The sequence below is a fragment of the Oncorhynchus kisutch genome, linkage group LG4 (genome assembly GCF_002021735.2).
Source record: "Oncorhynchus kisutch isolate 150728-3 linkage group LG4, Okis_V2, whole genome shotgun sequence".
Lineage (NCBI taxonomy): Eukaryota > Metazoa > Chordata > Actinopteri > Salmoniformes > Salmonidae > Oncorhynchus > Oncorhynchus kisutch.
In genome coordinates this window covers 75,882,845-75,901,485 of record NC_034177.2, presented here as the reverse complement: position 1 = coordinate 75,901,485, position 18,641 = coordinate 75,882,845, and the positions used below count along the sequence as shown (strand labels likewise).

At 41.6% G+C, this 18,641-nt stretch overlaps 1 protein-coding gene across 2 annotated transcripts in view; it reads left to right on the top strand.

Annotated features, from left to right (window-relative positions):
* The first annotated feature begins 13,943 nt into the window (after positions 1-13,943).
* Positions 13,944-18,641, top strand: part of LOC109890010 (probable E3 ubiquitin-protein ligase HECTD2) — a 39,114-nt gene continuing 34,416 nt past the window's right edge. Inside the window, exon 1 of one of the 2 annotated variants that reach the window (XR_004209848.1) lies at positions 13,944-14,593. Coding sequence is in view for 1 of the 2 variants with exons in the window: in XM_020481954.2 (XP_020337543.1) it covers positions 14,516-14,593 (78 nt within the window). In the remaining variant the exon portion in view is untranslated. The remainder of the gene's footprint in view (positions 14,594-18,641) is intronic. The other variant, XM_020481954.2, reaches the window with a different exon arrangement.

The following is an 18,641-nucleotide window of genomic DNA, read 5'->3' as shown; positions in this document are numbered from 1 at the left end:
CGGTTCGTTGCTCCAGAGCCTTTCCGTTCACCTTCCCACTCCTGGGCCAGACTACACTCAATCATATGACCCACTGAAGAGATGAGTCTTCAGTAAAGACTTAAAGGTTGAGACCGAGTTTGCGTCTCTGACATGGGTAGGCAGACCGTTCCATAAAAATGGAGCTCTATAGGAGAAAGCCCTGCCTCCAGCTGTTTGCTTAGAAATTCTAGGGACAATTAGGAGGCCTGCGTCTTGTGACCGTAGCGTACGTATAGGTATGTACGGCAGGACCAAATCAGAGAGATAGGTAGGAGCAAGCCCATGTAATGCTTTGTAGGTTAGCAGTAAAACCTTGAAATCAGCCCTTGCTTTGACAGGAAGCCAGTGTAGAGAGGCTAGCACTGGAGTAATATGATCAAATTTTTTGGTTCTAGTCAGGATTCTAGCAGCCGTATTTAGCACTAACTGAAGTTTATTTAGTGCTTTATCCGGGTAGCCGGAAAATAGAGCATTGCAGTAGTCTAACCTAGAAGTGACAAAAGCATGGATTAATTTTTCTGCATCATTTTTGGATAGAAAGTTTCTGATTTTTGCAATGTTACGTAGATGGAAAAAAGCTGTCCTCGAAATGGTCTTGATATGTTCTTCAAAAGAGAGATCAGGGTCCAGAGTAACGCCGAGGTCCTTCACAGTTTTATTTGAGACGACTGTACAACCATTAAGATTAATTGTCAGATTCAACAGAAGATCTCTTTGTTTCTTGGGACCTAGAACAAGCATCTCTGTTTTGTCCGAGTTTAATAGTAGAAAGTTTGCAGCCATCCACTTCCTTATGTCTGAAACACATGCTTCTAGCGAGGGCAATTTTGGGGCTTCACCATGTTTCATTGAAATGTACAGCTGTGTGTCATCCGCATAGCAGTGAAAGTTTACATTATGTTTTCGAATAACATCCCCAAGAGGTAAAATATATAGTGAAAACAATAGTGGTCCTAAAACGGAACCTTGAGGAACACCGAAATTTACAGTTGATTTGTCAGAGGACAAACCATTCACAGAGACAAACTGATATCTTTCCGACAGATAAGATCTAAACCAGGCCAGAACATGTCCGTGTAGACCAATTTGGGTTTCCAATCTCTCCAAAAGAATGTGGTGATCGATGGTATCAAAAGCAGCACTAAGGTCTAGGAGCACGAGGACAGATGCAGAGCCTCGGTCCGATGCCATTAAAATGTCATTTACCACCTTCACAAGTGCCGTCTCAGTGCTATGATGGGGTCTAAAACCAGACTGAAGCATTTCGTATACATTGTTTGTCTTCAGGAAGGCAGTGAGTTGCTGCGCAACAGCCTTCTCTAAAATTTTGGAGAGGAATGGAAGATTCGATATAGGCCGATAGTTTTTTATATTTTCTGGGTCAAGGTTTGGCTTTTTCAAGAGAGGCTTTATTACTGCCACTTTTAGTGAGTTTGGTACACATCCAGTGGATAGAGAGCCGTTTATTATGTTCAACATAGGAGGGCCAAGCACAGGAAGCAGCTCTTTCAGTAGTTTAGTTGGAATAGGGTCCAGTATGCAGCTTGAAGGTTTAGAGGCCATGATTATTTTCATCATTGTGTCAAGAGATATAGTACTAAAACACTTGAGCGTCTCTCTTGATCCTTGGTCCTGGCAGAGTTGTGCAGACTCAGGACAACTGAGGTTTGGAGGAATACGCAGGTTTAAAGAGGAGTCCGTAATTTGCTTTCTAATAATCATAATCTTTTCCTCAAAGAAGTTCATGAATTTATCACTGCTCAAGTGAAAGTCATCCTCTCTTGGGGAATGCTGCTTTTTAGTTAGCTTTGCGACAGTATTAAAAAGGAATTTCGGATTGTTCTTATTTTCCTCAATTAAGTTAGAAAAATAGGATGATCGAGCAGCAGTAAGGGCTCTACGGTACTGCACGGTACCGTCCTTCCAAGCTAGTCGGAAGACTTCCAGTTTGGTGTAAGACCCTACAAGACCCTGCTAGGTAAAGTCCCCCCTTATCTCAGCTCGCTGGTCACCATAGCATCTCCCACCTGTAGCACACGCTCCAGCAGGTATATCTCTCTAGTCACCCCCAAAACCAATTCTTTCTTTGGCCGCCTCTCCTTCCAGTTCTCTGCTGCCAATGACTGGAACGAACTACAAAAATCTCTGAAACTGGAAACACTTATCTCCCTCACTAGCTTTAAGCACCAACTGTCAGAGCAGCTCACAGATTACTGCACCTGTACATAGCCCACCTATAATTTAGCCCAAACAACTACCTCTTTCCCAACTGTATTTAATTTTAATTTATTTATTTATTTTGCTCCTTTGCACCCCATTATTTTTATTTCTACTTTGCACTTTCTTCCATTGCAAAACTACCATTCCAGTATTTTACTTGCTATATTGTATTTACTTTGCCATCATGGCCTTTTTTGCCTTTACCTCCCTTCTCACCTCATTTGCTCACATTGTATATAGACTTGTTTATACTGCATTATTGACTGTATGTTTGTTTTTACTCCATGTGTAACTCTGTGTCGTTTTATCTGTCGAACTGCTTTGCTTTATCTTGGCCAGGTCGCAATTGTAAATGAGAACTTGTTCTCAACTTGCCTACCTGGTTAAATAAAGGTAAAATAAATAAATAAAATAAAAGTTATCCAAGTACACCATACATCGTTGCAGGTGCATTATGCAAACCAAAAGGCATAACTGTATAAGAATACAGTCCAATAATTTGTGATGAAAGCACAACTCTCCCTTGCTCTAGTAGACAAGAGGACCTGCCAGTACCCTTTAAGGAAATTGAACTTGCTCCGAAACTTTGCAGAACCCTCTTCAATACGATCAACACAATCCTCCATATGAGGTAGAGGAAAGGAATCCCCATTGCTTCTGAATTGTTCAAACTACCTTCTTCATACAAAGTATGAGGCGAAAAGGAGTCTAGGGCAACTGAGAATGCGGAAAGGGCAGAACTAAGTTAACTATCACCTGACTTAACAGGAGTCGATGCCGATGAACGATGGTAGTGAGGTTTCAACAAATTCACATGAAAAAGTTGGGGGCCTTCCTGCTCTTAGTAGTTGCAACCAGATAGTTCTGTTCAGACACTTTGCACACCACTATGAAAGGCCCAGTGAACTTAGCATAAAAAGAAGAACCTACAATTGGTAACAGAGCTAAAAACCTAGCACCAGGGCTAAATTGTCTCCGTTCAGTCCAACAGTCATAAATATGCTTAATCTTTACTTGTGCACTTTCCAGTTTCTCTTTTTCCATTTCACCAGCTAAGAACACAATTACGAAAACCATTAACATAACCAAGTAAATTTAGTGGTGGCTCTACTGTTCCCCAGCTGTCATGCAACACAGCCAGAGGTCCACGCACTGCATGTCCAAAAAACAGATCATTTGGGCTAAATCCTACACTCTCCTGGACAACTTCTCTAGCTGCCAACAGTAACCATGGCAAACCTTCTTCCCAAGCACAATCTAGCTGTATGCAGTATGCAGGCAGGAGAGACTTTAGGGTTTGATGAAAATACTCTAACGCATCCTGGGACTGTACATGACTGGTTCTGCTAGACACAAAGCTGCTGTAGCACTTGTGCAAACATGAAAGGTAAAATTAGAGCCTTGGTCACTCTGAATCACCTTAGGAATGATACAGAGATGAACTGAGATAAGTCACTGCACAGATAACTGTACTATCTGGAGAGTTCTCTGACTTCTCAGATGGAGGGAGAACAGGGATTTGAATCCTCAGGAGCAGGGGTTTGACTCCTCAGATGGAGGGAGAACAGGGATTTGAATCCTCAGGAGCAGGGGTTTGACTCCTCAGATGGAGGGAGAACAGGGATTTGAATCCTCAGGAGCAGGGGTTTGACTCCTCAGATGGAGGGAGAACAGGGATTTGAATCCTCAGAGAACAGGGGGTTGACTCCTCAGATGCAGGGAGAACAGGGGGTTGACTCCTCAGGAGCAGGGAGAACAGGGGTTTGCTGTGTAGCCACATAAGGTGGTGGCACCGAAGCCCTGTATAATGAGATCAATACCCTCCACTGGTAGATGAGGACGCACCACAAAACACACCTTTCATAAGATCTGAGTCAAGTTGTACTGTATGCACAGGAACAGGAAAAACAAACAACTCTATCCCACGAATTAGTGTAGAATCACCTGTATCCAGTGGCGACCCTACATTTTTTGCCCCAAAAAAAATGGAAATAAATATGTACATATATATTTATTATATGTATTTTTTGGCATTAATACTTGTCACATGTCAGTTTGCAAACAATGTAAAAAATATATATATCATTGAGTTAATAAAGCCACACAAACATGGTCCCTTTTTGTTGTCTTGAGTAAGGCAGCTCCAAAATGAAGGTGTTTCAGCCTAGCTCAGTGCTTTCTGTGGTGGTGGGGCTGGTCAGCAGAAAATCGGAGCATTGCACCGTGATTGGCTCAATGTTCTATCACTCATGAGGACACATGTCATCTGCCTTTAGTAAGGGTAGACATCAAGAATGTGAGCCCTTTGGGTCCTGCCATAGACTTAGATTAGAAATGCCCTTCCAAGAAGGCTCAAGGTCGTTGGCCACAGATAAAATGATTTCAAATCGCAGTAGCTTTGATTGGACTGATTGGATTTACTTTCAAAATCTTAGCTTGCAGTCATCATAAATCAAGTAGACAATCTACTGGCAAATCCTTTTTAATCCTTGTTATATGAAGAGAAATAACAAAGATAAATTGTAGATAAAACATATCGGTGCTCATTGGCCATTGGACATAAAGATTACAAAACAAGTTGGAAATCGCAAATTCAACAATGAGTCGTTTGGAAGGAGTCAGTGGCTAACTGCAAGAGTTGCAAAGAAACCACTACAGTTAGCCTGCTATTCAATGGATTGGCTGTGTTTTTTTCCCAGAGTTCCCACCATGAATCCAGAGAAAGACATACTTTGTTGACAAAGTTTGATGACTAAATTTGCAATCTTCACAAGGTGAGTCCAAAAATGTATTGTATGCTGCTGCATAAATTATGTAATAGAAGGGAAATGTATACTGTAGCTAAGAAAGTAATACTAAGTGTATGTTTTGTAGTAAGCTGTTAGTAGCCCATGTACCTCACCCTAATAATTTGGTCTATTTTCACCAACGTGGTATTGTAAACACATTGTTCATGGCCCGGTGTGTGCTTGTTTGGCTACTTTTTTGTACAGTTTTGACAGTGCTACTGATAGTTGTAACGGCTTTCTTGTGGTGAAGGAGAGTCGGACCAAAATGCAGCGTGATGATGATTCGTGATATTTTAATGAAGGAAAAAACTATACATGAAGAAACTACAAAATAATGAAATGTGAAAACCGAAACAGCCCTATCTGGTACAAAGACAGGAACAATCACCCACAAAACACTCAAAGAATATGGCTGCCTAAATATGGTTCCCAATCAGAGACAACGATAAACACCTGCCTCTGATTGAGAACCACTCCAGACAGTCATAGACTTTGCTAGATACCTCCACTAAGCCACACACCCAATACCTAACAAAACCCCAAGACAAAACACACCACAATAAACCCATGTCACACCCCGGCCTGACCAAATAAATAAAGACAAACACAATATACTTCGACCAGGGCGTGACAATAGTAGTGGTGGTACTTGGCTTGCAAGTGCAAATTCAGCACACACAACATTCTATACTAGAATATACTAGAAATAAAGGGAACACTAAAATAACACATCCTAGATCTGAATGAATGAAATATTCTTATTAAATACTTTTTTCTTTACATAGTTGAATGTGCTGACAACAAAATCACACAAAAATGATCAATGGAAATCAAATGTATCAACCCATGGAGGTCTGGTTTTGGAGTCACACTCAAAATTAAAGTGGAAAACCACACTACAGGCTCATCCAACTTTGATGTAATGTCCTTAAAACAAGTCAAAATGAGGCTCAGTAGTGTGTGTGGCCTCCACGTGCCTGTATGACCTCCCTACAATGCCTGGGCATGCTCCTGATGAGGTGGCGGATGGTCTCCTGAGGGATCTCCTCCCAGACCTGGACTAAAGCATCCGCCAACTCCTGGACAGTCTGTGGTGCAATGGATGTTGGTGGATGAGACATGATGTCCCAGATGTGCTCAATTGGATTCAGGTCTAGGCAACGGGTGGGCCAGTCCATAGCATCAATGCCTTCCTCTTGCAGGAACTGCTGACACACTCCAGCCACATGAGGTCTAGCATTGTCTTGCATTAGGAGGAACCCAGTGCCAACCGCACCAGCATATGGTCTCACAAGGGGTCTGAGGATCTCATCTCGGTACCTAATGGCAGTCAGGCTACCTCTGGCGAGCACATGGAGGGCTGTGCGGCCCCCCAAAGAAATGCCACCGCACACCATGACTGACCCACTGCCAAACCGGTCATGCTGGAGGATGTTGCAGGCAGCAGAACGTTCTCCACGGCGTCTCCAGACTCTGTCACGTCTGTCACATGTGCTCAGTGTGAACCTGCTTTCATCTGTGAAGAGCACAGGGCGCCAGTGGCGAATTTTCCAATCTTGGTGTTCTCTGGCAAATGCCAAACGTCCTGCACGGTGTTGGGCTGTAAGCACAACCCCCACCTGTGGACGTCGGGCCCTCATACCACCCTCATGGAGTCTGTTTCTGACCGTTTGAGCAGACACATGCACATTTGTGGCCTGATGGAGGTCATTTAGCAGGGCTCTGGCAGTTCACCTCCTGCTCCTCCTTGCACAAAGGCGGAGGTAGCGGTCCTGCTGCTGGGTTGTTGCCCTCCTACGGCCTCCTCCACATCTCCTGATGTACCAGCCTGTCTCCTGGTAGCACCTCCATGCTCTGGACACTACGCTGACAGACACAGTAAACCTTCTTGCCACAGCTCGCATTGATGTGCCATCCTGGATGAGCTGCACTACCGGAGCCACTTGTGTGGGTTGTATACTCCGTCTCATGCTACCACTAGAGTGAAAGCACCGCCAGCATTCAAAAGTGACCAAAACATCAGCCAGGAAGCATAGGAACTGAGAAGTGGTCTGTGGTCACCACCTGCAGAACCACTCCTTTATTGGGGGTGTCTTGCTAATTGCCTATAATTTCCACCTGTTGTCTATTCCATTTGCACAACAGCATGTGAAATTTATTGTCAATCAGTGTTGATTCCTCAGTGGACAGTTTGATTTCACAGAAGTGTGATTGACTTGGAGTTACATTGTGTTGTTTAAGTGTTCCCTTTATTTTTTTGAGCAGTGTATTACGGTATCTTTTTTGACACGCAAAGACCCAAACAGCGTTCAATGTGTCCCACCCTAATAATTTGGTATATTTTCACCTCTTACTGTCACCTACTGTTCTATCTTGGTGGTGCACATTTAGCCTATAACCTGTTTTAGAGAAATGTAATCATCGAATATTGTAAGAGCCTTCATTGTCTGTTTATATGCCCCCTTTACTTATCCTACGGTTCTGACTTCTACTGCAAGAATGGCCCAGGTTCTGAATTCTGTTGCTGTTCAAAAGTGCTGAACAAATAGTTATATTGACTATGTCCGTCATCGCTTGCTCATTGTCTTAATCAAAATTGTGGATTGCCTCTTATTTGTTTCTCGTCCCCCTATGCCATAGTTTGTACATCTTAATTGTCAGTAGAAACCACATTTGTTTAAGCAAGTCTACCATATCAGCTATGTTTTTTTTAAAGGCAGTAAATGAGGCTGAATGAACTGTTTCACTGCCAGACAAAGCTCAGCTGAAAGCCAGGTGTAACAGTGGTAAGGCTTTGGGAATCTGCTGTTGGGACAGCTTTATGTAGGCCATATCAGTTTGTGGGCACCGTTTGTCACCGTTATAGTGCAATTAACATATTGTTTAGTGTTGTGGCTTTGTTGGCATGCATCCCACATGTTTTGTTGTTTTCCCCACTAAGATTTCCATGCTAAAATAGCCACTGCCTGTATCTGATTCAAGAGAATGGCAATACAGATTCACAAACAAATGATTCCACAGAGCCTGTGTCTCACTATTTTGACTGCCACTTTCTCATCACATCCTACCAGGGAGAAATAACCTTCAGGAATGTAAGCAGCATAGTCATAAGCAGTGGCTTTTTCAAAAGGTTCTGCATGCTTCTCAAGCTGAGATAAAGTACTAGGCCAGAGAACTGTACTTTTTAGTTGCCACCAGAATTTTGAGCTTTCAGGACATTCATTTTTCCCGTGTCCCTTACCTTGACAGTAGTTACAAACTCTAATTAGATCATTTCTACCTCGTATGCCACGATCAACCTTAGGAAAACATTGATCTGCTCCCAACATTGAACATTTTTGGCGAGGGGAGAAGTACTCTGTACTTTATGAAAAAGTACTTTATAAAAAAGCTTTTATAGATCAAGACATACTCATCTGATAAACTCCTAGTCAGGCAGCAGTTCTATCGTGTGCTCACTAACACGCTCTGGTACTGAATATTTAAACTGCTCAAGTACCATTGGATCAGACAATTCTCAAATGTATCCATCTACCTCTGAGACAGAGCACCTGAAACACTAAATTTTGTGCAAATTCTACATAGGTTTGCTTGTCACCTAATTTCCAATTGCGAAAACACTGCCTACAAGCCTCTGGGACCAATTTGTAGGCTTTTAACACTGCTGGTGTCACCATTTCATAGACGAGCGTTACCAGTTAACACACACTGTAGCAGTAAAGTACCATCTGCATCAGACCAGATTCTACTACTAGTCAAACAAAGAGAACAATGTTTCCCGGCCCTTCTCATTAAACCGAAAAAGTAAACATTTCTTACAATGTCCTCAGTTGGATAGTTGGTTACTGGCGAAACTGATGACTAATTTGACCCTTTGACTAGGTCTAGCTTATACTGACCCTTTCTGACTAGGTCTAGCTTATACTGACCCTTTCTGACTAGGTCTAGCTGATACTGACCCTTTCTGACTAGGTCTAGCTGATAATGACCCTTTCTGACTAGGTCTAGCTTATACTGACCCTTTCTGACTAGGTCTAGCTTATACTGACCCTTTCTGACTAGGTCTAGCTGATACTGACCCTTTCTGACTAGGTCTAGCTGATACTGACCCTTTCTGACTAGGTCTAGCTTATACTGACCCTTTCTGACTAGGTCTAGCTTATACTGACCCTTTCTGACTAGGTCTAGCTTATACTGACCCTTTCTGACTAGGTCTAGCTTATACTGACCCTTTCTGACTAGGTCTAGCTTATACTGACCCTTTCTGACTAGGTCTAGCTTATACTGACCCTTTCTGACTAGGTCTAGCTTATACTGACCCTTTCTGACTAGGTCTAGCTTATACTGACCCTTTCTGACTAGGTCTAGCTTATACTGACCCTTTCTGACTAGGTCTAGCTGATACTGACCCTTTCTGACTAGGTCTAGCTTATACTGACCCTTTCTGACTAGGTCTAGCTTATACTGACCCTTTCTGACTAGGTCTAGCTTATACTGACCCTTTCTGACTAGGTCTAGCTTATACTGACCCTTTCTGACTAGGTCTAGCTTATACTGACCCTTTCTGACTAGGTCTAGCTTATACTGACCCTTTCTGACTAGGTCTAGCTTATACTGACCCTTTCTGACTAGGTCTAGCTTATACTGACCCTTTCTGACTAGGTCTAGCTTATACTGACCCTTTCTGACTAGGTCTAGCTTATACTGACCCTTTCTGACTAGGTCTAGCTTATACTGACCCTTTCTGACTAGGTCTAGCTTATACTGACCCTTTCTGACTAGGTCTAACTTATACTGACCCTTTCTGACTAGGTCTAGCTTATACTGACCCTTTCTGACTAGGTCTAGCTTATACTGACCCTTTCTGACTAGGTCTAGCTTATACTGACCCTTTCTGACTAGGTCTAGCTTATACTGACCCTTTCTGACTAGGTCTAGCTTATACTGACCCTTTCTGACTAGGTCTAGCTTATACTGTTCCATCTGTCGTTTTACCAACTCAGTTTGTATTCATCTGCTCTATTTCTAGTTGTAGCATTATCTCGTTGCTCAAAACTTAAACAAGCGACACATAGTGATGCAAATGGAGTAACAAACTGTGGCTCTCGAACAGTTAGGATTCCTTCCTCAACTAGTTTGGCTTTTAGACTGGCTTTCATAATATCTTTCAATCCAATATTGTAGTGTTCAGTAATCTGTGCCATCTGCTCTTTGGTGCACTGCTCCAAAAGTGCTTCAAATGGGCACTAAATAAACTTGTCTAGATTACTAGCAATGATAAAAAATGGAATTACCAATTTAGATTGAGACAAGCCTACACAACTTGGGCTGGTACATGGTTTACACTAATGTTGAAGGACAACCAATTCAAAATGGAACCTCCCCGGCCCCATTCTAACTAATATGCCTATCTAACTGACTAGCTAATCTCAACCCTAGTCTTCATGCAGATACTGGCAGGGGGTATGTATGCACTGGTTCCATCAGAAACAGAAACACAACCGTAAATCCAGTGACTGATCTGAATCCAAGGAAGTGCTCCAGGGGCAATTTATCACAAATTGGCTCTACCTGCGGTCTCCACGATACTAGAGAGAAAACAAAAATGGTCACTGAAACCTACAAGGGGATATATGGTCCTACCAACTGAAGTGGCTATCCTTACCAAGTCAATGTAACAGCACCTAAAACCCCAGTGATTAGGAAATAGGTACAAACAAATTGCTTTGTAGGGCAACACCCAGAGGACAAAAGCTGCTTCCCTTCCAGAATCCGCCAAAACAAAACCCCTAAAGCCTAGACAATGAAGGAAAAACCCTGAAAAAAGAAACTTCGGCTTTGATACTCCCAAACTTTGGCTTTAACGAAGACTGCCAAACAAATAGCACCATATTGCACTTGAAGAACTGTAGCAACACAGCTGAACCCAATTTAGCACCAATTACTACCCCTACACGATGCTCCAAGCTAACCATGCACAAAACAGGGAGTCCAAACCAAATGCCAAACAAAACAAAATAGCCAATTTTATAAATAACGTACTATCAAAACTGCCATATAAGCAAAATCTCCAATTGGTCGAGCCCCCACTGCGTTACGACATGACTCATAGTTCATAACAAAGGGAGATTGTGCATGACTTAAATGTAAAAATGAATATATTTATTAAACTAAATATAAAAATGTAACATAAGCTGTAGACATTTGTAGGACCAGTAGTATGTGTTATAGGGTGGAGAAAAAAAGCCTGCCAGTCAGGGAAGAGAGAGAATGTTGGCTGATGTGGTCACCCTTTATAGCCTGCAGACCAAGCCTGCCTAGGTGTGCCACATCAACTGACGATCCTCACAGCTCTACCCACTGGGCTCCTGCAACAAGTGGACTACCAGACAGGAGATCACAGCAGACATAGGTGGAGGGATGTCACAGTAGTGAGTGTTGCAACCGAGGACAGATGATGTTTATACAATTCAGCACTTGGCAGGACCGTTCTGTGAGCTTGTGTGGCCTACCACTTGGCGCCTGAGCTGTTGTTGCTCCTAGATGTTTCCACTTCACAATAACAGCACTTACGGGTTGATCAGGGCAGCTCTTGCAGGGCAGAAAATTGACGAACTGACTTGTTGGAAAGGTGGCATCCTATGATGGTGCCACATTGAAAGTCTTCAGTAAGGCCATTCTACAGCCAATGTTTGTCTATGGAGTTTGCATGGCAGTGAAATGAACAAATCTACTAATTTGCTTTTGTATATACTGTATAGTGTAGATTGATAGATCTTTCTCTGGAACAGGGGTGTCAAACATATACCATTATAACACATTTGCAGGGTGCCAATGGGCTAAGACCAAATGTGACCCCAGGGAAAAAGGAATTTGACACCCTGCTGTAGAATATGACAGTAGACTGGTAGTCTAATCAATATATGTGTGTTTAGTTACAGAATTAAGGATTTTGCTGTTATAATGGTGTGTGGTAACTGTTGCCAAATAATTACATTAACATACACTGAACAAAAGTGTTGATCCCATGTTTCATGAGCTGAAATAAAAGATCCCAGAAATGTTCCATGCGCACAAAAAGCTTATTTATCTCAAATTTGTTTACATCCCTGTTAGTGAGGATTTGTCCTTTGCCAAGATAATCCATCCACCTGACAGGTGTGGCATATCAAGAAGCTGATTAAATAGCATGATCATTACACAGGTGCACCTTGTAGTGGGGACTATAAAAGGCCACTCTAAAATGTAGTTTTGTCACAACACAATGTCACAGATGTCTCAAGTTTTGAGGGAGGGTGCAATTGGCATGCTGACTGCAGGAGTGTCCACTAGAGCTGTTGCCAAATAATTAAATGTTACTTTCTCTACCATAAGCTGCCTTCAACATCATTGTTGAAGGTCCAAGCGGCCTCACAACTGCAGACCACGTGTAAACACACCAGCACAACACCTCCACATCCATCTTCACTTGCAGGATCCGGATCGTCTGAGACCAGCCACCCAGACAGCTGATGGAACTCTGGGTTTGCATAACTGAAGAATGTATGCACAAGCTGTCAGAAACCGTCTCAGGGAAGCTCATCTGGGTGCTCGTCGTCCTCGCCAGAGTATTGGCCTGACAGCAGTTCGGTGTCGTAACCGACTTCAGTGGGTAAATGTGAACAGAGTGTCCCATGGTGGCGGTGGGGTTATGGTATGGGCAGGCATAAGCTACACACAACGAACACAATTGCATTTTATCTATAGCAATTTGAATGCACAGAGATACCGTGACGAGATCCTGAAGCCCATTGTCGTGCCCTTCATCAGCCACCATCACCTCATAGAAGCATTTCGCTACACTGGCTATGACATCATGTGAATGTGACCAATACATTTTTATTTGATTTGATGTTTCAGCATGATAATGCACGGCCCCATGTCGCAAGGATCTGTACAGTTCTTTGAAGCTGAAATGTCCCAGTTCTTCCATGGCCTGTATACTCAACAGACATGTCACACATTTATTTTACCATGTCAATATCTATTTGTTGTCAATCTAGTGGCAGTTGCGAAACAAGTAAATAGTTGGACGAGTTGCAGAGGTAAATGAAAATAATACTTAATTAGGCTGTTTCCTCTTGAACCATATGGCCTGTCTACTAGAAACTCATTGACAATATGAACACAGATATAAAAACATGAATATTATATATGAATACAATTTTTAAAAGTTATTCAAGTATAAATTACCAAAGTTATGATAGATTGCCATAGATTTTCTGTTAATTACTGACGATTCCAGTAACTTGGTAAATTATTGGTAGCTTTGCAACCCTAACCGTGAACAAAGAGGTTGTGAGTTCAAATCCCAGGTGTGGGGGAGAATGTTTCTTTGGGACCATCAGGTGAAGTCCTGACAACTGATACACAGAAATGTTCCTGCAACATTCCCATGAAAGTGTCTAGAACATCAATATCTTATATATTAAGAACTTGGCAACCATGTTCTGTGTATGTTGAGTGTGATGTTATTCTCTTGTGGACAGATTCCAGTGTAAACAGGAAGTGACAACTTTCACAAGAATTTTACTTCTGGGTAACAAAGATTAGTGTGATGTTGATGGTATGTTCTCCTAACCCACAGAAAACTGGAAAAATGAATGTTCTTGGCACGTTCCCATGAAACGTGTCTTCAACAATATCTTAATATCTGAGAACTTGGTAACCACGTTCTGGGTAAGTTCTGTTTTAAGGGAATGGTCTCTTGGAAACAATCCTTGCACGTCACAGGAACATTCCTATGAAAACGTTAGTTGATGACCTAATGAGACTCTTAAGGGAACAGTTTTACTAAAGTTGTGGAAACGTTTGTTGTTAGCTGGGTAGGGGAGTTCTGCAAACTGCTGCGAAACTGGCATATTCAGGACTTCCCAGAGAGCCACGAATTAAATATCCCATTAATAGGATATGACTTTTAGGGAGCAAATATCTAGGTTATTTCTCTAATTATGGATGTTAGTTAAATTGCCTGATGACGCAGGATGTCTCATCTTGGAGACTGCCTCCGTTTCCAAGCTCGTTTCCATGCACCGCCTTCTAACAACATGGCGCCAGTTTACAGCGGTGCTGCCTTCCAAAGGGATGCCAAAAACCGCGCCGTAAGAGGAAAATATGATTATTGAAAGTAACAGTTAACTACAAAAAGGATAACGGTACCGTAGTTCTTATAAATAATACTTGTGTTTTTTTTCATGTAAAATTCTGCGTGCAGCAACAGTTTGTTAGTGACAGGTTGCGCATGAGCCCACCTGCCGGAGAAACTGTGACGACGGTGGACCAATATGAATCTCCTGAACCTGACAATATAGTGGGCGATATCCTTTGATAGAGACCTGCAATATTATGCATATTATTCGACAGCGAGGTAACGCGTAAACGTCTCCGTAGACTCATTGTAGTGCAATAAATAACTATCTCTTTAAAAAAAGAAGAAGCTCACTGTAATGAATGAAGAGAATTGTGCGCAATCGGAGGTGGAAAGGGAAAAGCTCCCTCCAATATACCATACGTCACCAACTATGGTAAGTGCAAAATTATTTACATTCAATCAGAAAATGCTTACAACATGTTGCTGTAAAAAATAGTTAATTATTTGAGCTCTTTTCTGTAATGTTTTTTCTTACACAATATTTCCTTTATTCAACTACATCCTAAAGACATTACTGAACTGGCCCAGTCAAACAATGTGACGTATTTATTTTGCAGTATGGGCTACTATTATAATTTGTTATTGTCAGCATCCCTACTATAAATGGCATTATAAACTGGGTGGTTCAAGCCCTGAATGCTGATTGGCTGACAGCGTATACCAAGGGTATGACAAAACATGTATTTTTACTTCTCTAATTATGTTGGTAACCAGTTTATAATAGTAATAAGGCATCTTGGGGGTTGTGATATATGGCCACTATACCACGGCTAAGGGCTGTGTCCAGGCACTCCGCGTTGTGTCGTGAAAAAGAACAGCCCTTAGCCGTGGTATATGGGCCATATACTACACCTCCTCAGGCATTATTGCTTAATTCTCCTGTGGAACAAGATGCTTAGTGATTTAATTCACAAAGTAAGTGGACTTAAAGTATCAGAATAGGACCTATACCAATAATTTTCACAGTTTGATGAACCAGGATATTTGTCATTGGAAAAAGCATTGACATTTGTTCCCCAACAGTCCCCCTCAAAAGAGGAACATTGGAAGAGTTTTTTAAATTAAAGGGGCAATCCGCAGTTGCTACATCTGTTTTTGGACTTATAAATTAATTGATTCTTGAAGAATATAACTTGTAAATTCCTCATGGGCATAGTTCAACTGTCATACCCCATCAGAACCCAACATATAAGCTTGTTTAACTCCAATGTTTGTAAACATTGTAAATGTAAACAAACAAATGCTTAACTATAATTTGTGTATATTGGATGGTCAGTCCTTACATCAAAAGCTTTGTCTATGAATGTAAGAGTGGTTATATTTCTCCAGGCCAATCCCTCAACTTTTTACCGTATAGAGGTGGGTGGGAGCGCTTTGTTATTGTTTTGACTGCGGATTCCCCCTTTAACTATCCAATATGGAACCCATCATTTTTCATACTAATGTAGGCATAATGTCTGGAAATGTCATAATGCTGCTTCTCGCTCTCTTTCTTTCTCTCTCTCTCTCACCCACACACACACACACACACACATTCCCACCAACACACTCATCACACGGTAGCATCATTGTAGTGATCTAGATAGTAAACGTCCTGGAAGAGCAACATGGGAAGAGATTTAGGAGTGAGGCAGACTTTTCCACAGACACAGACGGTTATTCTCTCATAAAGTGCTGCATTTTGGCACAGCCATGAATAACAGAATAGAAGGACAGGAGTGGTCGAGGAGGGAGGGAGGGGGAGGGAGGAGAAGAGGAAGGAGGAGAGTGATGTTTTTATCCAGAAGTTAGGGTTGTAATATAAAGAACAATTCTGTAATTCAGAGGAGAGGAGCCACACCAAGAATCACTTCGCCCATGATACAATATGTGTTATTGTGTCACATCATTTTCAGACTAATGTAGGCCTAATATCTGGTAATGCTGTTATCTCTCTCTCACTCACACACACACACACACTAAGTCCAGTCCAACCTGGCCCTGTGTATCATTACACATAATGCTAAACACAGCAACTGCCTTGTGTGTCTCGCCTCACCATAAATAACACATTATTCCTATTTTTCCCTCCGTAAACAAAAACATTATTAGGTCCTCTGAGTCCGCTTGGGAAAGGAAATGTTTAACTGTTTGTTTTTTTCAAATACCAAAGGCACACTAAAAGCAACACTAATAAAGTTTAAACAAACTAAGCAGTTATTCGAACGCATGGAAAGTATAACCCAGAAGTTATAGGCATTTCTGGTTATTGATGTTGTTAGAAGATGTGTCCTTATCATGATCAATGGGTAAACTACAACACTAAACTCAACTGAAAGGTTTGTGTGTGTCTAATGTATGTGTGGTGTGCATGCGTGTACTGTTCTTTTTTTTTCTTTAAGAGCGTGTCCAGTGTAGCTCAGTTGGTAGAGCATGACACTTACAGCGCCAGGATTGTGGCTTTGATTCACATGGGGGACCAGTACAAAAACAATAGTCTTAACACTAGGTACTGTAAGTCGCTCTGGATAAGAGTGTCTGCTAAATGACTAGAATGTACAAATGTAAATGCATACTTCTTTAAGAGCGTTTTAATATGAGAGATGGAGAGATAATACATACTAGGTGTATCTGTGTGGCAGCCTCTTTTTGTATGTTAATGGAGTGTGCTGTTTGGAGATATTGTTCCTGTCTGTGTCTCGGATGAAGAGTTTGTTTGATCTGCCCTTTTTGTACACACGAATGTTGAATTAGTTGAATAGAATCCATTGGATCGAATTAGACAACGGGATACGGGGGAGGAGATATCTTTTATCCCTCTGAAATGAAGCATCTACCATATTCCACTGAGGTGCAGGTTTTTACATTTTATTTTTATCGATGTCAGTTTGATTAGCACAAACTGAAAATGTGTTTGAAATTGTGCTAAACAATAGTTTTTACAATATGAGACATTGGAGACAATATTACTGTCTGTATCAGAGTAACTCCATGTGGAGTGCTAATGGCATAATCAGGGAAGATTTTTATGGATGTAAATCTAATCTCCGTGATCTCATTAGGATTGTCTGGACTTGAGAAGTTCCCTTCCCTCTCTCTCTCCCTCTCTCCATGTCATCTGTAAGACATGTGTTTTCTCCCCCTCCTCTTCGTTCGGTGGAGAGACTTAAGGTGTCAGGACCTGCTGCTGTGCATATGCTGTTAGTTGGCCCTCCTCTCTCTCTCAATCTGTCCACTGCACTCAGTTCCTACCTCCCACCCTCCTTGCTGTCTGGGCTACCAGAACAGTTGGCTGTAGGCATTGGTGAGAGCAGCAAGCAAGAAATAGTAAATTGATATCATATATATTTTCTAAACTGGTTGTCGGATTCACCTTGGGTGGAAAAATCACGTGGGCCACTTAACTGAATGAAATAAATGCCAATTATATGGTATGGTATGGTATTCTATCCCTATGATTCATGTTGATTCATGAGTCTAATGTGTGGGCCTCATAGGGTTTCCTCTGGCAAAGGATAAAGTGCAATTATTATTTTTCTATTCACAAAATAACGGTAGCGGTAGTAGCAGTTGTTAGGATAAATAATGTTGGCAACTGTTGGGGACATTCTCCCCAACAGAGTTTACAGAACACTGGCAGAGCCAGGTAGAAATACCTTGTGCCACTTCCTGGGCTATAACATAATGACATAATGCCATAATGAGCAGTGGTGCAATCATTTAGCCAACACTGTGGCTATAGAAAACTCTAAAAGCAGACTAACTAGTCTATCATGGCATCACATTCATAGGTGTGTGTACATTCACACGTCTGTGTGTCCAATTGGAGCTCTGAGAAGCAGCAACAAACAAGAACACACACAGTAATCAACCTAAATAAATGCACAAACTGAAGGAAAATAACTTCACTTGATTAACAAACATAGTCTAAGGACAAGAGGGAAGTTTAATAGCAACAGAGCTCATGATTCAGACATTCAATTATCAAGAAAATGGGGGCAAATCAGACTTAACGGCACAGTGCAGTCAAAATGGTTTTTCCTGTGTTTTGTATCATATTGTACAACTGCTGATGACACTAACACTGTAAAAGTGTGACTTTTTATCAGTGTTAATTCCTGATATTTGCAGGTTTAGAATACAATTTACACTGGATCTTCTAATCAGCAGGTTTTGCATGGGTGGACATCACCAGGCGGTATAAGTTAATAGACCAATAACAAAGAGTTCTAAACCTCTCTACCAATAACATATACTTTTCACTACCTTAGGCCCCTCACTCAGACTACTCCCAAACAGTCCTAGAAAAATTATTGCTTGAAAAAGTGTTTTTTGCTAAAAACCATTTTAATGGAACAATATTACAGTAAGGTACCACGTTACCCAGAAATGATTTCATATTAAAATAAAAATGGCTGCATTGGGCCTTTAAGTCAAGAGCA